At 40.8% G+C, this 23,978-nt stretch overlaps 1 protein-coding gene across 5 annotated transcripts in view; it reads right to left on the reverse strand.

Moving 5' to 3' along the window:
• The window catches only part of Astn2 (astrotactin 2), a 1,023,735-nt gene that overhangs the window by 355,668 nt on the left and 644,089 nt on the right, over positions 1-23,978 (reverse strand). For all 5 annotated transcript variants that reach the window (NM_019514.3, NM_207109.2, XM_030253680.1 and 2 more), the window contains one exon: positions 9,829-9,995. In NM_019514.3, the coding sequence (NP_062387.2) occupies positions 9,829-9,995 (167 nt within the window). The remainder of the gene's footprint in view (positions 1-9,828; positions 9,996-23,978) is intronic.

The raw sequence follows: 23,978 nt of genomic DNA on the forward strand, positions 1-23,978 counted from the left end.
CAGCTCAGCCATTTGATTATCATGTGCTGTGCTGTGTGCTGCACGCCCAAAATATGGGCCAAACATCCAGAGACTGAAACCTCCAAGACCATGAATCCACATAAGTTACACTGTTACTAAATAAGCCTTTATAAGATAGCTACCTGAGAACCAGAGATACAAGGGTGCCTCAGGTCCCCAGTATCTGGAAAATACAGGAGGAATACTACTGCAAAGTCTCCTGAGTATAACTATCAGTGCCAGTGCCTAATCTTGAGGAATTCTGATAGTTAGAGCTGTAGAGTAGTAAGTTTGTATTGGTTTTAGACACTGAGTTTGTGGGAATTCACCACAAAGTCAATAGCAGGCACTTCACCCTCCCAGAGAGGCACTGCTCTGCTCTTATTGTCAAACAAGAAAACCAAGTACCAGAGACAAGCGGGGACAACTCAACAACAGTGTTAAGATGTAGACCCAGGGTGTTACTCAAGCTATGATTGATTATATGTGGATGTGAGTCTATGTGCACAATTTTAACACCAAAACTGCAGATTTCAGGGACTTTTCTTTTGCTTGGGGGCAAAAAAGGGTTATGGTTCAGCAAGAAAGGATGGAGAGAGTGAGGGAAGGGTGGGGAAAGAGGGAGAGAGAAAATATAGAACATCCTAGGGTAAGCTCTGTAAGACCCTAGTAGACACAGGGCAAAAAAACAGATTCACAAAGGCAATGATTTTCTGAATTTTGACGTGACAGTTCTTCTTCCTAAGCCACCCGAATTCACAGAAAGATCTATGTGACAGTCTGTTTAGCTGTTGTTTTCTTTTTAAATTTTATTTTTGTAAGATGCCATATAATTATATGGCTTCTTTAGAACATTCTGTAGTTAGGGAGGCTTTTCCTTACAGAAATTCAAAAGAGCGTAGGCTCACAGGAAAACAGCCAAGATCTGCATGAAATTATATATTTATACATATGCCAAATGCAAAAGAGAAAATAGGTACAGATCCAGAGTGGGCATTTTAGTTTAAAGGACGGGTGTACTAAGCTTAACATGCTCACCACATTAGAAGGAATATAGAACTGAATGGGAATTTGTCCGGAGCCCCATAAAACCTTGTCTGTGTCTGGTCAACAGCATGTATGTTTGTTTATTTAACCTTCATAGTAATGTGGAGAGATGAGCAATTTCATTCTTACATTGACATTGAGAATCTGAGGCATGGGTTATCTGACTTCTTTGACCAAGGTCAGAGACTTGGACAAATATGGGGATGAACTACGTTTCTGATGGCCATGGTAATATGGGAACAGGAGCCTATCAGCTGGTTCAGCAGGGCCAGTAGCTATGAACATCAACTGTCTTATTCCCTCCATCAGTGTCACAGGGGTCTTTCCTATGGTGAGTCTCACGTCTGCCCCAAAGATAACAAAATAAAAATCTAAAGATTTTCCCTATACAATATAGATCTGGGGTTTTACCTAAACAAAAGTGGGATGTTTCTAGAAAAAATAATTTTGGAAGTCTATTTGGGGAAAAAGGAAGAGAGCAAAGAAACAAGAAGGAAGGAAATGGAGAGGAGAGAGGGGAAGAGAACGAATAGAAAAAAAAGAAGAGAGAACGGGGTACTTAGGGAAAGAGAGAAAGGGAGAGAAAGGAATGACAGGGCCCACTGGACACTGCAGGCTCATTATACAGTAGACTTGAGCTACTCTCAAAAGTTGTAGGAAACAACAGCAGTTCATTCTAGGAAGACAAAGGTGCAAGGGAGGATTATTATTTCAATACTGTCAAAATCACTAGTTAACTTGTTACAAATATAATTTTAAAAAACCTTAAAAGTTGGGAATGTGTGTATTTTACAATAAAAATATGTTTCTCTGCAACAGAACTCATCATACTCTTGACCATCCCCTGATACACTGGGAACCTGAAGTACAGACTTTTCCTCTATGGGTCTGACCACTTAGCTATTTCTTCTTTTATAAGACTTTGACCAATTCTCAGAACCAGCATTCACAGAAGCCTACAATAAAGTATCTTGCAAAATACATGGAAGGGCTTTATGTCTTTCTCTCCATTTGCTGATAATTTGAAAATGATTAATGAACACACGGTGGTTGATAATGAGTGTTTGATAAGAATCTCACATGGAGGTATTCAGATATTGCTCATTTGTCTAACTTGCTAAGATCCTAGATTCTAACCCAAAACTTCACTCTAGCTGGCAGGCATCTAGAGGTAACTCAGTGTTGTGAGTTTGTGGTGGTTTGACTATTGTTGGCCCATTAGTGGCACAAGTACTTCTGTTTTATTTTGTTAAGAACACATTTGTATAGATATTTGTGTTATCTTCCAATTTCTTTAACATCAGTTAAGAGAGCAACAATGGTTATTAAGTTGAAATACTAAATGGATTTTTCCCAAGGGACATTGACCTATTCTAAATTTACAATGTGTTTGCAATTGGAGGAGTAATAGTTACATCATGTTAGGTGTATTTATGACCTGGATATTATTTCATTTGGACATGAGATATGAGTTGTGTCAAGTTGACAAGGGGTGGATTGTGATGGCTATTCCTGACTGTCAACTTGACTATATCTGGAATGAACTACAATCCATAAATGGAGGGAACACCTGTGATCCAGATCTTGAAGTTGAAACACAAAAGCGTTTATCCTGGATCTTGACAGCGGGTGACACATGCTTTTGATCCAGATCTTGAGGTCGAGTGGCCATGAAAAGCTTAGGCCCAGGCAAGGTAATACATTCATTTAATTCCAGGAGACTGGGGCAAGCAGATCTCTGAGTTCAAGGCCAATATCAGACAGAGCAATTCCAAGTTCAGGCTTGGTGGCATACCCTAATCTGTGCCCTACTTTCTTCTGAAGGCCTACATAAGGACATTCGGAAAAGTAAGGGTTTGCTCTTTTTTGCCTGCTTGTACTTACTTGTCAGCACATCTGTTGGAACCCACTTCTTCAGGATTCTGGCTTATACAGAAGACCAGCTGAAATACCTAATCTTGTTTGACTGAGCAACTACTAGACTTGTATTTCTCACTCACAGGTGCCCATTGTTGGATTAGTTGGACAATAGACTGTAAGTGATACCAATAAATTCCCTTAACATATGCAGACATTCTATAAGTTCTGTGACTCTAGAGAACCCTAATGAATACAGACTTGAATTTGAAATGTCCCCTACGGGATCATGTATTTGGACACTTGGCCTCCAGCTGGAGTCATTGTTTGGGAAGACTCTGGAACCTTCAAGAGGTGGAGCTTCACTGGAGGAAGTAGGCAGCTGGGCAGAGCTTTGAGATTATATAGCCTGGGCCCAAGGGCTGTTCATTATTTGCTTCCTGGCTATGAATACAATGTGAGCAGCTGTCTCCATATCCTGTTACCAAGACTTCTTATCAGGGATAGAATGTGTCCTAAGGGGACATAGAACCAAAGTAAACCATTCCTCTCTGAACTTGCTGCTTGTCTGGTGTTTTTTTTCCAGAGCACAGAGAAAAGTGTCTAATACTATGGTAGGTAGTAAAGGCTAACTCCTTCAACTCTGGGGCAAAGGGATACAGCTCTAGTTCTAGCCCATCAGGCAGAAAGTACCACAAGACAAGTGTTTGAGTAAATACTCACGTTTTCCTATGCTCAAAATAAAATCCAGTGTCTGCATTCTCTAGCTCAGTGTTGTTTAAATCCAGAGCAGATGTTAGTTTAGGGAATGAAAACAAGGGGTTTCCTCTTAGTTGCAGATATACTCACAGGTATTTATCTCCTCTTCTTCCCATAACATGTAAACAGGACAATCAACCCATAGATTAATTACAATGATTTGAGGATGGTATGTTTCTGAGACCATGTGCGTGAATATACTTTTTTTAAAAAAACAAATTTTAAGATCTATTAATTTTATATATCTGAGTGTTTTGTCTGCTTGTATTACTGTGAAAATAAACAAACAAAAACATGTGTGCCTGGATATGCATGGAGATTAGAGAAGACATGAGATACGCTAGAACTGGAGTTATGAATGGCTGTGAGATACCATGTTGGTGTTGGGAACTGTGCCTGCATCCTCTGGAAGAGCAACAGGTGCACCCTAACTGCTGAGCTATCTTGCCATTGGCTAAATGCCTTTGCGTGGAAACTGGAGCTGAGAAATACTTAGGACAGTTTAAGCTCCTAGCCTTTCCTCCTAACAGTAGTTCAGGTGGCTGTGAGCCTTGATTGCCTTTCTAACCACTCGCAGAAATATGGAAAATTTAAAACTGCTGATGAAAATATCACATTGTTTACATGGAAACAAGTGGAGAAATGTCTCAGTTAATATGGCCAAGAAACATAACTTTCTTTTTCTTAAGCAAAGACAACTACATAATCTACTGTATTGTTTTCATGTGTTTGTTTAACTGTTTACTTTCATTGCCAAGAAGCACAGAGCTAAATTTATCATTATGTTGAGTAACTTTCTAATTTCAGACTCCCAGAACTATTTTCTCTTTCTCACTTTCATTCCCTATAATACTCTTGCTTAGCCCTATCTTTATATTAGCAACTTACAAAAAAAATGCATCAGATTTATGTGGATAAAATTAAATTCTCTTGGAAATGTGTGTGGTAGACATTATAAACTCACCCACACAAACACGGCAGATAAACTCAGTTGCTAGGCAACTTACTGGGGTCTTCACAGAAGGCAATGCCTCCCCATCTATAAGGATCATTCTAATTGCTTCAGCTTAGAGGCCAGTGACTTCACAACCTATCTCAAAGTTCCTGTCAGTCACATTGGATATCTCGATTCTGCTCCAATCTATCAGGAACAAGGAAGGGCTCAGCAACCTGCTATCCGTATCCTCTTTGTCCTGTTTCAACAAGAACCTATGCTCAATGCTTCACTGCACTGCTAGCATCTCATAAAATCCCAAACACAAAAGCAATATAACAAACCCAAGGTTAGCAAATTCTCTTGTTCGGATATTAAAATTTTAAAGAAGCCCTTGGTTCAAGCAGTAGAAAATGGTAGCACAAACATTGAGGATGCTTGGATGAGAATGGCATCCATAGGCTCATAGATTTGAATGTTTAGTTCTCAGAAGCTGCACTATTTAAGAAGGATTAAGAGTTATAATTGGAGTAGGTACATCTTTGTGGGAGAAAGTCTGTGGCTAGGGCTTGGATCTGAAGTTTCAAAAAGCCTATGCCAGACCTAGTCTTTCTTTCTTTGTCTTTGCTTATACATGAGGATGTAGTTCTTAACTACTTCTCCAGTACCACACGTGTCTACCAACAAGCCCCCTGCCATGATGATAATGGACCCTCTGAAACCATAAGGAAGCCATTGATGAAATGTCTTCTTTTATAAGAGTAGCCTTAGTTACATTGTCTCCCCACAGGAATGGAGTAATGATTAAGACAGACACTCAGATGCCTAAGATATACCTTCTGTTCTTAAAGGGGACATGGTATGATGGTAAAAGTGAAACAGGTAAATGAAGAACTCAATGGAGTTCACAGAGAAAGAAAAAAATACAATGGACTGTATTGGTCTGGTGACAGACTGGTAATCTGGGTAGTTAGCCAGAGATCATGTCTATAAGATATCACAAGTAAAATTAGATTAGCTATAAATGGTAGGTATAGTGGTGCCTGTTTTCTCAATACTTTGGAGGTGGAGGCAAGAAAGATAAGGAGTTTAAGGTTTCTGGCTACATGGTCAATCCAAAATCAGCTTGGGCTCCATGATACCCTGCCTCAATCTTTCTCCAACCCCTATAAAATAAATTACAGGCAAATTTAAGTAATCCTCTCCCTTATCAAAGGATGAGTTGAATTAAAAACATTTTAGATAGTTAACTCTATAGCTTATTTAATGCTTTATTCAGTATACCATTTATAATAATTATATATAATATATCAGACACAGATACATAAGAATGACAAAGAGAAAAAAATCCTTCCTATATGTTTCCTATCCCACTTGGCAAACATTGAGCCACAGTTTAAGCAGTCTTTATCTGTAGGCATTGGTATTATCAACCATCATTGAGGTAACTGTACATCTCTTTCACCACTTCCATGATAGTCAGGAGAACTTGCTGGAGAGGAAGATGCCTGTCTTAAGTCTAGAAAGTAAAACAGAGATGTTCAGGTTAAAGGACCACCGACAGTCTGGATGAGTTGAGGACAGGGAGAAGAGGAGTTGCAGATAGAACAGTGTTGTTAAAATCCCATCGACTGAGGCCATGGGCGTAGCATAAAGATAGGGATGTGCTGGAAATGTTAACTGAGAAGGCCAGAGTAGCAATGCCTTACATTGACTTACATTAAGTGAAGACCTTTTAATAAATAATTATTAGCTGAGCACCACTATGGACTAGGCTCTGTTCAAGGTACTGGGCACAGAGTAGAGAGCACAATCTAAACTTCATTGATTGAACACTTAAATGCTACAGCTTTCTACCTATTAAACTAATAATTACACAGTTTACTGAATGCTTCTTTCCACCTGCCAGTCGCTCTGCTTGCATAATTTCACTTAATCCCCACAATTGGGAACAGTCACTTCTGAGCCTACATTAAAGAGCAGAGGCTCAAAGAGATTGAATCACTTCACCAAGATCCCATAGCTGGATATATTTAGAGGCTGGCAAAGATAGTCGATCTATCTTGCCTGAACTGGAGCCACACATCCTCAGTTGGAATTCCTATGGCCCCCAATTACCAGCTCTGTGACCTTGGGCAAGCCACCAAGCCTCCAAACCTCTGTGCTTGGGTTTTCTAATCAGTAAAATCATGACTGTCCCTTTCTTGCAGACTTGTCATGAGGGTTAACAGAGCAGTCACTGAAAGCAGTCATGACATGTAAGCAGTGCTTAATGAATCATTAGCTGCTGTTATTAACCTGGCTGCAAACAGCTTTTTTCAGCCTGCTCCCATCCAACCTTAGAAAGGTCATAGAGCTTCATGTGAGTTAAGAAAAGGAGGGTCTGATTTGTTTACCCTGCTTAATTCAACAGCATCTTACTTCCCTCTCAGCCAATTCTCTCACAAGCACCTGCTAATAGCCTTCATTGTTTACAGTGCTTCTAACAAGTGTGGGTAACTTCTCATTTGCATCCTTAATAGACAGCTTCCAAAGCACATGGAAACTACAGTGGGTTTTAGGAAACCTGCATTTGATTTCCTTCTCTGTGTTGTTTACCAACAGTGAAGGGGCTCTAACAGCTCACCCACGCTCTAATCCAATCGTGTTTAACACTTTCACAGAAATTTCATGGTACAGAAGGTCAGAATGTCTAGTCTCACAGACCAGAAAAGCGAAGTGGAGAGCATCATGTCACCAGACTAGAGGCAAACAACTCTCACCAGGTCACTCAGTGCACTTACTAAGTTCCACAAAGTACGTAGCTTGAAAGCACTCTCAATACTCGCATATATATGGTGCAATGCATTATTCTCTATAGTAAACACATATACAGAGACTATTATACCTATGTTACAGAGGAGGAAACTGAGGCACAGAGTTAAGCAGTCCTAAGTAATGTGCCCAAGGCCAACCAGGAAGGAGGCCACAAGCTACTTTACCAGTGGTATGGCTTTAAATGTTATTAGTTAACAGGACAATAAATCAGGCAGTACTTTGCATGCTCCACAACCATTTTTATATCAAGACAGGTATTATCAACAATTTACAGATGAGGAAGGTCAGGAGTTTGGGGAGGCTCACCTACTGCCTAAAGGACAGAGGTAGTCCTGGGGACTAAAATTTGTCTATTGAATCCAAGGTGCCCTGCAGTGCACACTGGGTAGACAGTGTTGATGATTTCTGATGTCAAAATCCATTACTCCAGCGGCTGCTGCTGTGACTGTTATTTTCTGCAGAGCACCCTCCCCCAAGTGCATAGCAAGAGAGGAAAATAACAATGATAAGAACATAGCTGATTCTGTATGCAAGCCTGCAGATCTGAATCCATGCATAATTTACTCAACACTGCCCTGCAGTCACTTAAGCCGAGGAGAGACTGCCATAAAATTCAGGTCTGCATACGCTAATTTATTTCTTATTTATTTTATTGATACATATCTAAGGCCTCCAGCGAGCTGCTTCAACACCTGCTTGAAGGCTCCGGCAGCCCTGAGTTCAAAAGGGGCAGGAAAGGAGACCCTGAAATAAGTACTGAACTCTGTGTACTAGAACCACAAAAGTTAAATTAATTTTCTGGCAAACTGGGATTAAACCCATGCTGGCTGCCACCTTTTTTGTGATGCACAGGACTGTAAAAGCTGCTCTGTCTCTTACTCTCCTGCACTTGGTAATGAGAATGTCTGGGACACTTCTCACAGGGATCACAGACTCTTTTTGAGTGACAGAAAGGCCAAGATGAGCAAATAAGAGAAGGAATAAACAGGAGAGGAAATACAAAGATGTTGCTATTTTCTTGAGGGGTTACTGAGGACCAAACACCACTCTAGGTGCTGAGGCAGCAGAAGCACCATGCACATAGTCACTTGGAGAAATGTGCTCTGCCCCTGTGTGTGAGGATAAGCATCTTTCACAGACTAGTTAGCTGCAGCCCAGAGAGAGAGAGGTGTGGGGAAGGAGAGAGGGGAAAATGGAGAGGGGGAGAGGGAGAGGGAAAGAGGGAGAGGGAAAGGGGGAGAGGGAGAGGGAGAGGGAGAGGGAGAGGGGGAGGGGGAGAGGGGGAGGGGGAGAGGGAGAGGGGGAGGGGGAGAGAGAGAAGGAGAGGGGGAGACAGAGAGGGAGAGGGAGAGGGAGAGGGAGAGGGAGAGGCCATAGGGGACTCTATCTGAATGTGTTGCTTCTTCATTTCTCACACTGTTGTCCATCTGCGGATGGTAGAATACTTTTCTGGCATTGAAAGGCACTGAATTCAACCCCAAGCCTTCCTTCACCAATAGAAAATGAAGAAAGAAAAATAGTAATAAAAGCATCTGAGCCTGAATCCTTCAGAAGCCAGAAGAAGTCTATAAACCCTTTCATGCTTTACGTGTGCCATTCCCCAGTTAGTAGTTCTGACCCAGATAGATATAGGACCCAGAAAGATAAAGCACTAAGCCTCAAACTGCTGACTTCTCACAGGATCTAGTTTGCAATCTGGCAGATTTATACTCTCATCTTCAACATCTGTGAATCTGGCTCAACATACACTGATGGAGCTGCAAGGAGAGACAGAGAAGGGGCAGGGACATAGAGCAGAACGGGACAACATCTACACCTTAAAAGGAAGCTTCTACATGAATGCCTATACTCACATACTTGTAAAGAATTGTTTTGATTTCTTTCTTTCTTTTTTATTTTTATTAGACATTTTCTTTATTTACATTTCAAATGTTATCCCCTTTCCTGGTTTCCCCTGAAAAATCCACTATCCCCTCCCCCTGCTCCCCAGCCCTCCCACCCCCATTCCTGGTCCTGGCATTCCCCTATACTGGGGCATAGATCCTTCACAGGACCTAGGGTCTCTCCTCCCATTGATGACCGACTAGGTCATCCTCTGCTACCTATACAGCTAGAGCCACAAGTTCCACCATGTGTTTTCTTTTATTGTAGTTCCAAGGAGCTCTGGGGGGATACTGGTTCCTTCATATTGATGTTCCTCCTGGGGCTTCAAACCCCTTCAGCTCCATGGGTACTTTCTCTAGCTCCTAGCCATTCTTCTTTTGCACACCGAATTGGGTATGAAGCAAAAGAAGCAAAAGGCCATATCCTTGCAGGTCAGCCCTAGCCTGGGACAGGTTGCATTTCCTGACCATTTGCCCACAGATTCTTTGGTGCTATCTGGGACTTGCTGGATCTTAGATATGGAGACTTACCCGCAGAACATGAAGATGGTGCTGGAGGTGGTATCATAGGGCAAAGGCAGTGTTTGTTGTAGGCAAAGCTGCTCACACCCTCCATTAAAGCCATCAGAGCAGTCGATGCCCTTGGAGTGATCATAGCAGCCAGAGCCATCCTTCATGGGCTTCAGTTCCTCAGGACACTGTTTAGAGAAAGGACAAGGTGGTTATGGTGCCGGAGGTGGCAGGTTCCATCTTTCCTATACACAGATGGGGTCCAGAAGTCAAAATACTTCGAACATAGACTTTCACCGAAATTGTGCCAGGGTCATCTTAATTGATTTTATAATAATTGACTGAACAGGTTCCCTACTATAATGGTCACAGAGAGAGGCTGCTAAGTATATTAAAAATAAACTTTAATGTGAGTTTAAATTCAAGCTCCTTTCACTGTGTGACTTTAGACAAGTTGCTACCCTCTCTGAGTCTCATTGTTGTTATCTGTAAAATGGGCATAATGTAAGTATAGATTAGCTGTGAAGCTTAAATATAAAAGCATAATTATGAGTGCATACCTCACTTCAGAACTTTTCACATAATTGGCATTCAAAATGCATATTGACTTGCTTTATTAACTTGATCTCCTTTCCATTCTTATTCCTGGGACTCTAAGTAAGCAATTTTTATACTCAAAGTAATGTCGAGAGAACTCCTAAACAGCCTGGCTTCTCTTCATTGTCTTCCATGTAGCCACTGAAATCTTATTTCTTAACAGCACCATGTCTCAGCATCAGTAAATAAATGAGACTGCAAAGGTTTGAATCTTCCTTATGCTGACCACACATACTGTTCACAAATCTTTCTAGTGTGTACATATCCTTGCATGGCGCCCTCAGTCCCTAAGCAAGCCCTAGAGATGCCCATATTCCAGGACCCCAGCGTGGCACAATTTTCTGTGTTTGCCTCTGTGAATGGGAGACCGCATGTTAAAGTTCACCTAGGTTTTAATTTCTGTCACTGGATGGGATAAGCTCACCTCTAGATCTGCTGATAGGTACATAATCCTAACATCCCTTCCTTCTGAACAAGGTATCAGGTCTTAATTTCCGTCACTTTGCTGTCATTTCCACTAAGATAACACCCAGAGCTCAGCCCTCTTCATCCATCAATAGATAGCACTGATTAAAATGCCCTGTCTCTGCCCACACCTACCTCTGCCAGCTCCACAGTTTCCTCTACAACTTCCTAAAACTATAGGAATAACAACACCCACCCCACACACACACTCACACACACACACACACACACACACACACACACACACACTCACATTAATTTCCATAAACCAGTACAATAAAAAAAGGAGGTCAGCTCTCTTGGAAATTACATTTTGCCTAAGTATGATTTGTAATTACAAATGCACAAGAGAATTCTTCAAGATATTTGAGACTGGTGCCAGCAAGGGTGATGGAGAAACTAGGTTATAAATGGCCTTTGTCAAGCACCAGAAAGGTTATAAAACTGCTACATTTTGTGCATAAAAAGAAAAATCAATTCTGCATGTGAGTGAAGTGTTGTACATATTAATACAAGCTCTGGAGAGGCCTTGCCTGTTTCTGAACATCAACACCAACAGGCAGAAGGATGCTGATTGCTTGGTTCTTTGGAGCAATTTGCTATACTGGGAGCTTGTTTCTGTACATCGAGAAATATTCAGAAGCAAGTACTGGACTTTCTCACCAAGTAACAGAAGAGTCCTGGCATAGGATATTTGCTAAAGTTCCTTCCATCCCTTCCTAGTTCTCATTGCTTTTCTTGTTTCAATGGATGTTCACTCTATTCAGGTGGTTTTGCTGTTGCTGTTTGACCAAGCCACCTGTTCTTGATTTTTTAGACCTTACAGCAAACACACAGGAGACTAACAATGGCTCCTGAGGACTTATGTCTACCTCAAGCCCCAGAAATCGTGACTGTTACAATCCATGGTAACGTTTTTGCAGGTATGAATGAGGAAAAGCTTTTGACACTATTTTGGATTTTCCAGGGTAATCTAGTGCTGTGACAAGTGTCCATAAGAGAGATAAGAAATTACATTCACAGCAGCAGGTAGTGGTCAGTGAAGAGATTTGTAACTGATCCATCAACATGCTATGATTCAATGACTAGCACATAGCTCTGAGTGCACCTATGTTAACCTCGCCCGGAAGGTTCAAGGAGTATCACAGGGAAGGGGCAGATAGAATATAGGTGGAGGATGGGAGGAGTGCTGTGAGATGCTGTCTTCTCTATATGACATGCTCATTCCAATCCTGAACTTATCGAAGCTGTGATTATTTATATACAACCTAGCTTAAGATCAGCTGCCATTCCAGTACAGACAGTCAAGGAGCTCATGAGTAACTTCTTGCAGATATGTTGGAGAGGGAAATTTCATTTTCTTTTTATTTTTAACCATAACAGCATCACCACATCTGTGGTATGTAATAATGATGTAAGCGTGACAGGATCTAGGGGCAGCTAGGAGACAAACTTCCAGACATGCCTGCAAGGGATTATCTAGATAAAAATAATTGAAGCAGGAAGACCTGCCTTAACTGTGGGTGGCACCATTCTTTGGGGTGAGGTCATGGACTGAGGACAAAGTAGAAAATAAGTGAATATCACAACGTTCTTTTCTCTCTGCCTGCCTAACTGCAAATGCAACAAGACCAGCAATCTAAAGCCATGATGGCCAGGGCTCTGCAGGGGTGAGCCACCAAAACTTCATTTCTTGCTGCTTTTGTCAGGTATGTTGTCACAGAGAGGAAATGAAAGATGTCTTGGTCAGAGTATTTGAAGCAGGAAGACCCAGGACCCAGGACTGCCCTTCTTTTGGCAGACTACATAAAAGGACACGGATGAAGGAAGCTTTGCTCTTTGCTTCACACTTGCTGATGAGTTGAGCTGGAAAGATCCTGTTACTGTGGCATTCCTTCACTGATATTAGAACTTACGTCCTCAGGATTCCAAGGTAGATTGAAGACCAGCATCTCTCCAGGAGTCCTCCAGGCCTTCAGTGCCATTTTGAGACTACTGAGACATTCAGCCTTGTGAACTGAGGATTCTTTGTGTCTCAATAATAAACCCCCCTTTAACATATTGTATCATCTTACTAGTTCTGTTCATAATATAGATGGGTCATTCTATCAGTACTGTTCCCGGATCCATAGTAGTTGAATGGACTTTCATTTTCTTTTGGGGTGTTACTGCTAGTAGCCTACCCATGTATATGCAGAAAGCACTAGTTGGCCTCAGCATGATATATATGAGGTAAAAGAGAGTCATGTTAAGAGATGCCAAGGAAAGGGTGGGGGGAAATTAGGATTGTATCTGACCAGGATTATAGATAGATCCCATAGAGGAGCAAAGTACAGGTGAAGAAAGAGATCTGTGCAATGTGGCCATGAATCAGAACTTATTCAGCCACCAGGAGCTGGAAGAAGGAATGCATACATTCTCCTCTGGGGTCTTCAATAGAAGCAACATCTCCCTATCATTACCTTTGTGTCTTAGTTAGGCCTTTACTGCGGAGAACAGACACCATGACCAAGGCAACTCTTATAAGAACAATATTTAATTGGGGCTGGCTTACAGGTTCAGAGGTTTAGTCATTATTATCAAGGCAGGAACATGGCAGCATCCAGGCAGGCATGGTACAGGAGGACCTGAGAGTTCTACATCTTCATCTGAAGGCTGCTAGAATCCTAGCTTCCAGGCAGCTAGGATGAGAGTCTTATGGCACACACCCACAGTGACACAGCTACTTCAAAAAGGCCAAACCTTCTAATTGTGCCTCTCCCTAAGCCTGGTACATGCAAAACATCACACTTGGGGTAAGATTTATGGCTTCCAGAAATATTAGACAATGCATAACTGTTGTATTCAGTCATCCATTTTATAATTCCCTACAGAAGCTAGAGGAAAGATAGATGGATACTGTCACTGTCCGTTGACAAATGAGGGGAGTGAAGAGGTTAAACACATCAGCATTGGAAACGGCTGGACTTCCTAGGTTTGTCAGCTCTGTAACTTCTACCTGAATTGTGTGTGTGTGTGTGTGTGGTAGTTAATCTTGATTGCTAGGTGGATTGAGATATGAATAAGAGATTAGTAGTGAAACCCTGTGTGTCTATGAAGATAATATTTTTATTTATATAAAATTTATTTGATCATGTGTGCACTGATCAAGTCATTGGTTTACTTCACTGAAGTCTTCAATTTTGGACATTGTATTTAGAAGTAGAGGAGATGTGGATGTTGGGATGTAATTAAAGGAAGAATGCTATGGAGACATGCTGCTGAAGGTTGTATCTTGGACCTGCCCCTTTCCTTCACTCTCTCCCCTTCCTGGCTGCTCTGTAGCCAGTAGCTTATTTTCTACTATGCTCTTCTACCAGGACCACAGCCCAGAAGCAATGGAGCCAGCTGATCATGGACTTAACCCTCTAATACCACAGACACAGTAAGTATTTCCTCTGTTAAGTTGTTTCTTAATGATATTTGTCATAGTGAAAGGCTGAGTAACATATTGGATAAATTTCTTCAAAGCACTCTCATTTGTTGCCTAACAAAGAGCAGGTCAGGACTTGAGTTGATCTAACCACCTTATTTTACAGCCGAGGTTCAAAGAGTGTACAGTTCTGGACTGGTACACAGCTTAGGCATGAGATCTCCCTAGTCTCAGCTGTGGATTCTCTGCCAACACACTCCATTTTGGCCATATAAGAAGGGTGCTTCATTTTACTGTGCCTCAATGGACATGGCTGTATATGGAAATAAATAGAAATAACAAGTCCTCTCTTGATGGCATTTCTGTAAACTGTGAGAAAATATACCAGGTTTTATGGGTCTGGCTTTGGATCTGATATATAATAAGAACCAAATAAGTTTAAAAATTTGAATAGATAATTTATAAAATGATAAATATGTAGACCACCTATCACCATAGAAAATGGAATTAAAACTCCTACCTGACTTTTTTTGTCCTTTCCTATTGGTCCAGTCCTTCACTGGATCACTTAGCAGATGCTTATTATTGAACAAATAATATTCACTAAAGATGAGCAAGTGTCTTCAGTGCTATATCTAAAGTGATTCATAATATAACCTAGCTCCTGTTTTCATAGAGTTTAAATTCTAGAGCATGGGCGCACAAAAAGAAAATAAATGAAATGATTATATAAATAAGCTATCTAGCCTAACAACAAAAGTAGAAAGTATACTGTGATCAAAGCGTAATAAGGATGGGGTGAAGGAAGAATGAATTAACAACCTAGATATAAAATAGGCCTTTCATTTGAAAAGAGGCTTAGGCTACTTATCTTCAAGTTTTGCTTCAGTTTGAGAAATATAGACAGCTTCACTGTAAGTGTTTTCCAACTCATGACTATATTATGTTTTTCCATTTATTTTACTTTTCTTCCATTCTTTTCATTAGCATTTAAGTTTTAACATAAATGTCCTATACACATTTTATAAAATTACTGTTTCTGTAATTCATTGTGTGTTAGGAATTGTAAATGTTACTGCATAGTTTTCTTTCTTCTTCCCTAAGTTCATTGCAATACATATGTAATAATAAAAAGACGACGGCAACTGAGGAGCTGCAGAGACTAACACACCAGTGAAGAGGGAATGGTGTTGCACTTGGAGAGGACCAGAGTTCAGTGCACAGAAGCCACAGTATGTGGTTCATGATTGTCTGTAACTCCAGCTCCGGGGGATGCAGTGCCTTCTTCTGGCATCCATAGGCATTGAAGCAATTGCACATGCACACGGACACGCTCATGTACACACACATTTACAAATGAAACCTTAAAAAATACAACTAGTTAACTTTTCCTAGATTGTCAAGTCCACCTAAACTAAGCATTTTGTCAGTAAATGTGTGATTTATAAACAAGAGCACCAAGTCTTCTATACATTGTTCTATTGAGTCTTCTAATTTCTTTCTTTCTTCTTTTTTTTTTTTCTGGTCTTAATGGGTGGAATATCCCACTCTGCGTTATTTTTAAAAACAAAATCACCAAGTCTGATGTTACTAATGAATACTCAGGAGCCAGATGCTGAGGTTTAAGCCTGTTAGCTCAGAGAAGCAAAGAAAGCAGCCACCTGACTTCCCACTCCACCGATTTTCAGGAGGGAAAGGCCTTTCTGCTTCTCCCTGCTGTCTTAGATACCATTGTTCAACTCAATAACTCCCCCTTTCTGTTTTCTTATGCTCACTCCCTGTCTGCTGGTTGCTTGCCCTGCCTGTTGACCTATGATTGTCTTTATGTAGCTCTTGAATTTAAGGGGTGCACTAGGGCTGAGCCACACTACAACTGGGTTTTTCCAGTTCGCAGTCTTGAGGTTCTCAATATGATCAAATGTCCTGCAACATCACTGTGTTGAGCAGTAGAGATCCTCTCATGCTGGAGAGAAAACAGGATGCCTTGGTGGCCTGTCGTTCTAATGCCAGTGGCTGCTTTTCAGTATTGCAAATCTCTTTAGAAATCATGTCTTCTAGAAACCAAGCTTTACCTGGACTTTTCTGACCAAACTAAAGTTTTCCAAGTCTTTCTGCTAATATTTCTATTCCTTAAACTCACTACAAACGTAGGTAAAATCAGAGCCCACACCATAGCTTTGGACTTCCTTAGCATTTCCTCTGCCAAGTTATCTAGTCTGTTACTTTAGCCTACCATAAAAATATCAAGACATATACAAAATGTAAACACATTTTTTCGAGAGCCTATAGCATCCATTCCCCATTGTAGTCACTATCACATGTAAAACCTCATGAGCAGTGTTTACTCTTAAAACCCTTTCGACTTCTGAATTCCTTCCTACTAGCACCACCTACTCAGCTCTGTCTCATCTTCTCCATCTGCCTGGGAGTCAGTTTCGATAGTTAAGAACTATGTAAGGTTCAATTGCAGCAACAGCCCCACTCTTGAGATACTGAGTTTTTGTTTTAGTTCCTTTTGTATCCCTGTGACTAAAACAACTAAGACAAATAACTTATAGGAAGAATTTCTTTTGGTCACTGTTTCAAGTCACAGGGACAATGGCAAAGAGGAGGCTGTTCAACTTCTTGACAGGCAGGAAACAGAACCTTGAGAAAGGCCTGGGAACCAGGTTGAAACTTTATATTCACATCCTCCAGTGATCTACTTCCTTAGGATAGACCCCCACCTCCAAACAGTTCTGCTCAACCCCCCAATAACACCACAAACTAGGAACTAAGTGACAGCATATATGCATTTGGGAGACTTTTTAAACTCACACCATGGAACACCTAAGACTTGCTCTATGATGCACAGGGAGCTTAGAAGTACGTTCTTTCCCAATAAAAAGAAGTGTTTGGGTTGCCTTTATAATTCAGTTGTTGAAATTTTACCTCTTATTTTGGTATTTGTTTCACTTGGGTCTTTCTGTGGTGTTTAGACCAAGGGGACAGAGCTGTCATGTATGGTGCTAGTGCCCTGACAAGGAATAGAGACCAGAGTCTTATTTCTTTCAAAAATGAAGACACGGTGAATAGAGAGAGTCGGGAGACTGTCCTCCTGTCCTCTCCTGAGAAATGGATCAACCCAGCATTGGTTTCAGAATTCTGCATTTAGAAATGTCAGGTGTAAATGTCTGGTAGTTAAAATCAGTGGCGTTCTGTTATAGCTGCCAGTACTGACAAATACACTCTGCTAGTTGATCTCTAGTTGTTTCTCCTATCATACTTTGGATATAGAAGATTTTAAAATCTATTTACACAATGGAGTACTACTCAGCTACTAAAAACAGTCAACTCATGAAACTCTTAGACAAAAGGATGGAATTAGAAAATATCATCCTGAGGTAACCCAGTCAAAAGGAACACACATAGTATGCACTTATTGATAAGTGGATAGTACCCTAAAAGCTCAGAATACCCATGATACAATTCAAAGATCACATGAAGCCCAAGAAGAAGGAAGACCAAAGTGTGGATGCTTCAGTTCTTCTTAGAAGGGGGAACAAAATACTCACCGGAGGAAATAAGGAAACAAAGTATGGACCAGAGACTGAAGTAAAAGCCATCCAGAGACTGCCGCACCTGGAGATCCATCCCATATATGCAAACCAAACCCAGACACTATTGCTAATGCCAAGAAGTGCTCGCTGACAGGAACCTGATTTACTATCTCCTGAGAGCCTCTGACAGAGCCTGGCAAATACAGATGTGGATGCTTGCACCTAACCATTTGACTGAGAATGGAGGAGTTAGAGAAAGGAATGAAGGAGCTGAACGGGTTTTCAACCCATAGGAAGAACAACAATATCAACCAATCAGACTCCTCAGAGCTCCCAGAAACTAAACCACCAAGCAAAGAGTACACATGGAGGGACCTATGGCTTTAGCATCATATGTAGCAGAGGATGGCCTTGTCAGGCATCAATTGGAGGAGAGGCTCTTGCCCCAGTATAGGGGAATGCTGGGCAGGGAGGCAGGAGTGGGTGGGTGGGTGAGGACTCTCATAGAAGCAGGGGGAGATAGGGTTTCTGGAGGGGAAACCAAGAAAGGGGATAACATCTGAATATGTAAATAAATAAAAATCCAATAAAAAAATTTTAAAAAAAATAGAACTTTTTCCTGGCCAAGAGTAAATGTTCTTTCTTCCATGTATTTTGTAGGCACCAGCACACATCTAATTTTCTGTTTGCAGCTCTGTATTCTATTAAAGTTAGGTATATCTTGTGATAGCGTTGGTTGGCTCTTCCTATAATACTGCTAACTCTTTGTTGTTTTTCCAGATGTTCCAGGAGAAATCCTGAAGAAATCAACCATAGTCATGATTTGTCTCCTTTTCCTTGTCATTCTTTCTTTTTCTTTTTCTTTTTTACTTTGCTCATTTTTCTCTGTGTTTGGTGTATAAACATTTATGGTGATTTTGCCTTATCTGTGAATGATTCCACCATCTGGATATGATGTTCCTCCCTGGTAATTTCTAATAAGCCGTCTTTTATCTAATATCAATACAGCCACTCCTACTCGTGTTTTATTTCCATGATTCAGGTATTTGCTTTTAAGGTTCAATCTGGTAATGTGAGATAAAATTCTGATAGGCAACACATAGTTGAATAGCATTTTAATCTACTGTCAAGTTCTTGTTTGTAAATCTGTGCACTTAGATGACTTAGGTTTAATTGTTGACTGACGTATTACTGCCATGCTTCTGTTCAGCTTTCTGTTCTCTCATTTCTCCTTCTTTTTGCTCTCTTTCCTGTGGGATGTAGTTAAGAGCTTATTTGGCTTACCAATTTTTGAGTACATTTCCTTGTAGAGTCTTCAGGTTTGGGTGTTTTAAGTTTATATAACTTGCTAGTTGACTGTCATTATAGCTCCGCCCCCCCCCATGGGGAAGTAATGTTTATTAGCCTTATTTCTCCTTATGCTTCATGTCTATTTCTCTTCTCCCATGTAATGAAATTTCTTCATTATTCCTTTAAATATAACCTAGAACTAACTGGACAGTGCCATCCGTTTTTGTTTTTCAATCATCACACACAGTTATAAAGACAGAGAAGGTAGGTCTAATGTGTCTACCTATATTTTTGTTCTTCATCCTTTCTTCACGTCCCACAATTCCTTATGTGATCATTTCTTTTCTTTATTTGATTGACTAATGGGTAGATTTTCTTTAAGACAAATACTCATGTAACCTAGGCTGGCCTCTCACCCTCAATGGCAGAGTGCTGGGATTTCAGGCAGGAGCCGCCACATCTACTTGTTTTTTATTTTCTTTCCATTTAGACAATGCCCTCAGCAGTTCTTTTGAGGACAGTTTGCTGAGCACAATCTCTTCATTCTGTTGCTGAGAATGTTTCAGTTTCTCTTTGACTCATAGGGAATGTGTGCATTGAACATTGGAGTTTACGTCATTCAGCACTTCAGTAAGATTCCAGTTGCAGGTTGGTCGTGATGGTGACAGCTTTAGTATCAGCTCTTGGGAAGCAGAGGCAGGCGAATATCTGTGAGTTCTGGGCCAGCATATTCTATACAGTGAGTTCCAGACCAGTCAGGGAGATACAGAAAAACCTTGTTCCAATGTATCCCCCACACAAAAATAAATTGTGCCACTTCCCTTATGACCTCTTAGGAAAATTCTATTGTATTAAAATTTTGTTGCTTCATAAATAAGATCCAATTTCATTTCCACTCACCAGGATTTTTTACATATAAGAAAGTCAGACTGCTGTTTTGATGTGAATGTCTATGTAGCTCTACTGCTTGGTGCTTGCCTAGCTTTTAAAATATATAGGTTTGTCAAAAACTGAGACATTATCAGCTGTAATTCCTTTAGCCCGTTTCTTTACTTCTGCAACTCCAGTGGCACAAACAATAGAGTTTAGTGATTACAGTAGTACTAGCCTTTATAAGAGTGTATTCATTTTCTTTTTCAATGTTGTCTCTGGTAATCAGAGTACATACTTTGTTATAGATTTAATTTTACTAAGCATTTCCTTTTCTATTTCCATTCTTTTGCAAAGGCTATTCAAGAAGTTTTCATGAAAAATACATTTCTGTATTTTTCTCTTTAAAATTTCCACTTGGTTCTCTGCTATACCTTTATTATTACTATTATTATTATTACTATTATTATACTAAAAGTCTGTAGAGTTCTTGTTTCCAGAGTGCTTGTTTAAGTATTTTTTAAAAATTATGGTTCTTTTTAACATTATCATTTATTAATTGTATTACAAGTTATTTTGGTGTTGGACTATGCTGGTTATATTTTTTCCACTCAGTTTGAGAGATTCCCAGTTATTAAGATGGGAAATGACTCCATGTGGCAGCCTGGGCATTTCAGCATAATGTTACTATGTTTTGATGTTGGATATTGTTCCCACTTTCTGTTTTACATGTTTCCTCTGATACTGCTTCAGTAGCGGAAGACTATTTCTGACAAAGGTAGAGAGAAGCTCAAGTTCTCTATGTGGCTTCCATCAGTCTAAGAGGTAAGGCTACTCTTTGTGGCTTTGAGGAATGAGGATCAAATTCCACAAAGTACTTCAGTGATAGCTTTCCTTCCCAGAGGGCAGGAATTAAGCCTAGATGGTTCTCCCTATTGGGCCTATCTGATTCCACACTGGTGGGCAGGGCCTCATTAATGCTGGTCAATAATGATTATCCAGACTTTCTCCTGGTCTTCCTGTGACAATAATCCAGTGGGGAAGGGGTGGTGCTCCAGGGCTGTGTGTGAGTAGAAGTAAGACTCCTCATGAGCTTTCCTTACTGACCATGAGTAGGATAGGAGTGGTGTGCTCATCACCTGATTACGGAAGTCAAAATTCTGGTGTGTTCCTTCACCTTTCCTGGCATGGAAGCAGGGCAAGTGCACATCCTCACCCCCCCTCGCCCCGTGGTTTCTGGAGTAGAGCTATTATTATTTAACAATTTTCTCCTTGTCTAGCCACCATTCTCCTAGAATCTGATTATATTATCTATGGATGCTTTGGGTTGTTCTATTTTCTTTTTTCAAATGTGCCTATTGGCATTTTTGAGCTGCTGCTTCCTTTGGCAGAGAAAAAAACCCCACCACCACCTCTGTGTGTGTGTGTGTGTGTGTGTGTGTGTGTGTGTGTGTGTGTGTGTGTGTGTGTGTATGTGTGTGTGTGTGTGTGTGTGTGTGTGTGTGTGAGAGAGAGAGAGAGAGAGAGAGAGAGAGAGAGAGAGAGAGAGAGAGAGAGAGGAAAGAATGTATGTGTGCTGTATATAAAATGCCTGCCTAGTGGTTTTAGTTGTATTTAACAAGAGAACAATAGAGAAGAGGTAGCCATTTCACCGCAGGCTGTTTTTGTACAGCCCTACAGCTAAGACTGACTTTTATTTGCAGTTTTTCAGAAAAAGGAGAACAAGAGATAAGAATAAAAGACCACATGTGATTTGCCAAATCTAAAATATTTACTACATAGTAGTTTATACTTAAAAAATAAAAAAGGAAGAAAGAGGAAAAAGTCAGCTGCTGACCCCATGACTTCAGCCCTGAAAAATCCACAGTCTATCCTAAGTATACCTGGCAGCCTTGGGGAGGGTTGTCAGCACAGGAACGAAGTGATTTGATTTGCTTCTTTGAAGAGATTACTCAAGTTAGTGAATTCAATTATCTCTAGGCATTTTCTTAGAGCTCAGAAGAGGAGCCCTGGGAAGCAGGCTGCATGAGAGTGGGACCTGATATTGAAAGGAGGATGAGTGCATGCTGCAAGGAGCCATCCTCAGAGGGTGCACCTCTGCTCAGTGCTACTCAGTAAGCAGGTGAGAGAGATGGAATATAGCGCGGGTCAGCTGAGACCCATACATTCAGCTCCCATTCTGCCTCATTTCCTGGGAGGACCCTTAAGGAGATTCAGGACAAGGGTCCCTGAGTTTTAATTCATCTCCATTCTGGAGGAAGGCAACAGAGGGTGTCTGGAAATTTCCCAGCTGTTCGACCACAGGCTGGTCCTATCCAAATCATCCTGCCCCAGCTGCTTCTTCTATTCCCTGTGCCTGCCCTGGATGTTTTCTAGTCGAATTTTTCATCATCACCAAGCCATTTGTTTCTGTTTGTAATTATGCATTTTAATGTTCATTAATTATGGAATGCAAATTGCTCAGAGTGCAAAATTTGTAATGAGTTGTTCTACCACCCTACCCCCATGTCTAGAAGGTGGGCCAGCTGTTCTCAGCAGAAATGAAAACAACCAACGTACAAGACAATACAACAAAATACCTTCTTCTGAGGCCTGAGTATATTGTAAGGTACACTATAAAGCTGAGGGGTTTCCTGGTGGCACACAAAAAAGGGGCTTTGTCTCTCTTGGACCATGGAAGACCTTGGTCTATCACTTTATCTTTTTTATTTTCTATAGGGACCTAGCTTCTTACAGCTCTTGTGTCCTGAACTGGTTGCCTGACTTCTCTGACCTGAGATCTTTTTAGATAGGGGACAAGTGAATCATATCCCCAGAAGCCAGGGGAAAAATTCTCTTAGAAACTGGAGTTTCATCTGACCCCACCTTGGCTTCTAACTGGTCAGGTGGCTTTGGCAGAGCAGAAAAGATTTGTTTTCTCCATTATAAAATGAAGACACTGGACAGGTGGAAGTTGGAGAAGCTGTTCAGTGCTCATATTTTGTCAGAGTTTTGTACAAAGGAGAGAACCATCTTGAAAGCATTTGAGAGGAACTGACTGAACATCAGAGACTTTCCAAGGAATCCTGTGGCCTTGCTCAACTATGATCAAACTGTCCTACCCTCTAGTGGATCTGCAAGTATTTGATTTCCCTAGGTCTCTTCATCAGAGCAACCACGATAACAGAGATACCTCCTAATCATAATGTTCCTCTTAACTTGAACACAGCTCCTATGATCATGGTAAAAACTTGTGATGAGACTTTAGAGTCCAGTCTCCAACCTGAGGATCTAGCAGAGCACAATGTCAATCATATAGAATATACACAACTACAGTGAAGTCTTTTTTAGTTTTTTTTTTTTTCAGTGTAAGTCCTTGCTCTAATGAGCCTCAGTTTCCACATTTATATAATGAAGAAAGTAAATGAGATTCTGGCTTTCTGAGATCATGTGCCCTGACCCAAAACAAGTACTCATGAAAAGTGGGAATGTTGCTACTTGTTCCAGACATGGATCAATAAGAACTCAGGAGATACATCTAAGGTCAGCGGACACAACCAGAATGAGCCTTTGTTCCTATTGGCAATGCTCAGGTTGAACTTGTATGCTTCTGGGCACTTTTCAGAGGAGAGAATCAGAGCTCAGAAAGACCAAGTGACTTGCTTGAGGTCACACAGAAAGTTAGTAGCAGGGTGAGCCTATCACTGAAGAGTTCCTAAATAGAAATGTGTATCTGTTCCTCTCATCTTCACTGAGGCTGTCATGTCCCAAATGGTTGAGATTGATAAGGTCAACAAGAGATTATTTGGACCCTGCAACATTTGGAGCTTTAGGAACACAGAGGTTATTTGTAATAGGCTTGGATGTGCAGGTCAGATACAGCATCTTGGGAACAAAAAGAAGGAGGGAATAAAACAAAGAAGGGCATAAAACAGGTATTTACTGAGCACCTACTGTATATTCAATACTTTGCCATCTAATGTTTCTGTGTTTTCACAAAGTTCCTCTGAGATACACCC

The sequence above is a fragment of the Mus musculus genome, chromosome 4, assembly GCF_000001635.26.
Source record: "Mus musculus strain C57BL/6J chromosome 4, GRCm38.p6 C57BL/6J".
NCBI lineage: Eukaryota > Metazoa > Chordata > Mammalia > Rodentia > Muridae > Mus > Mus musculus.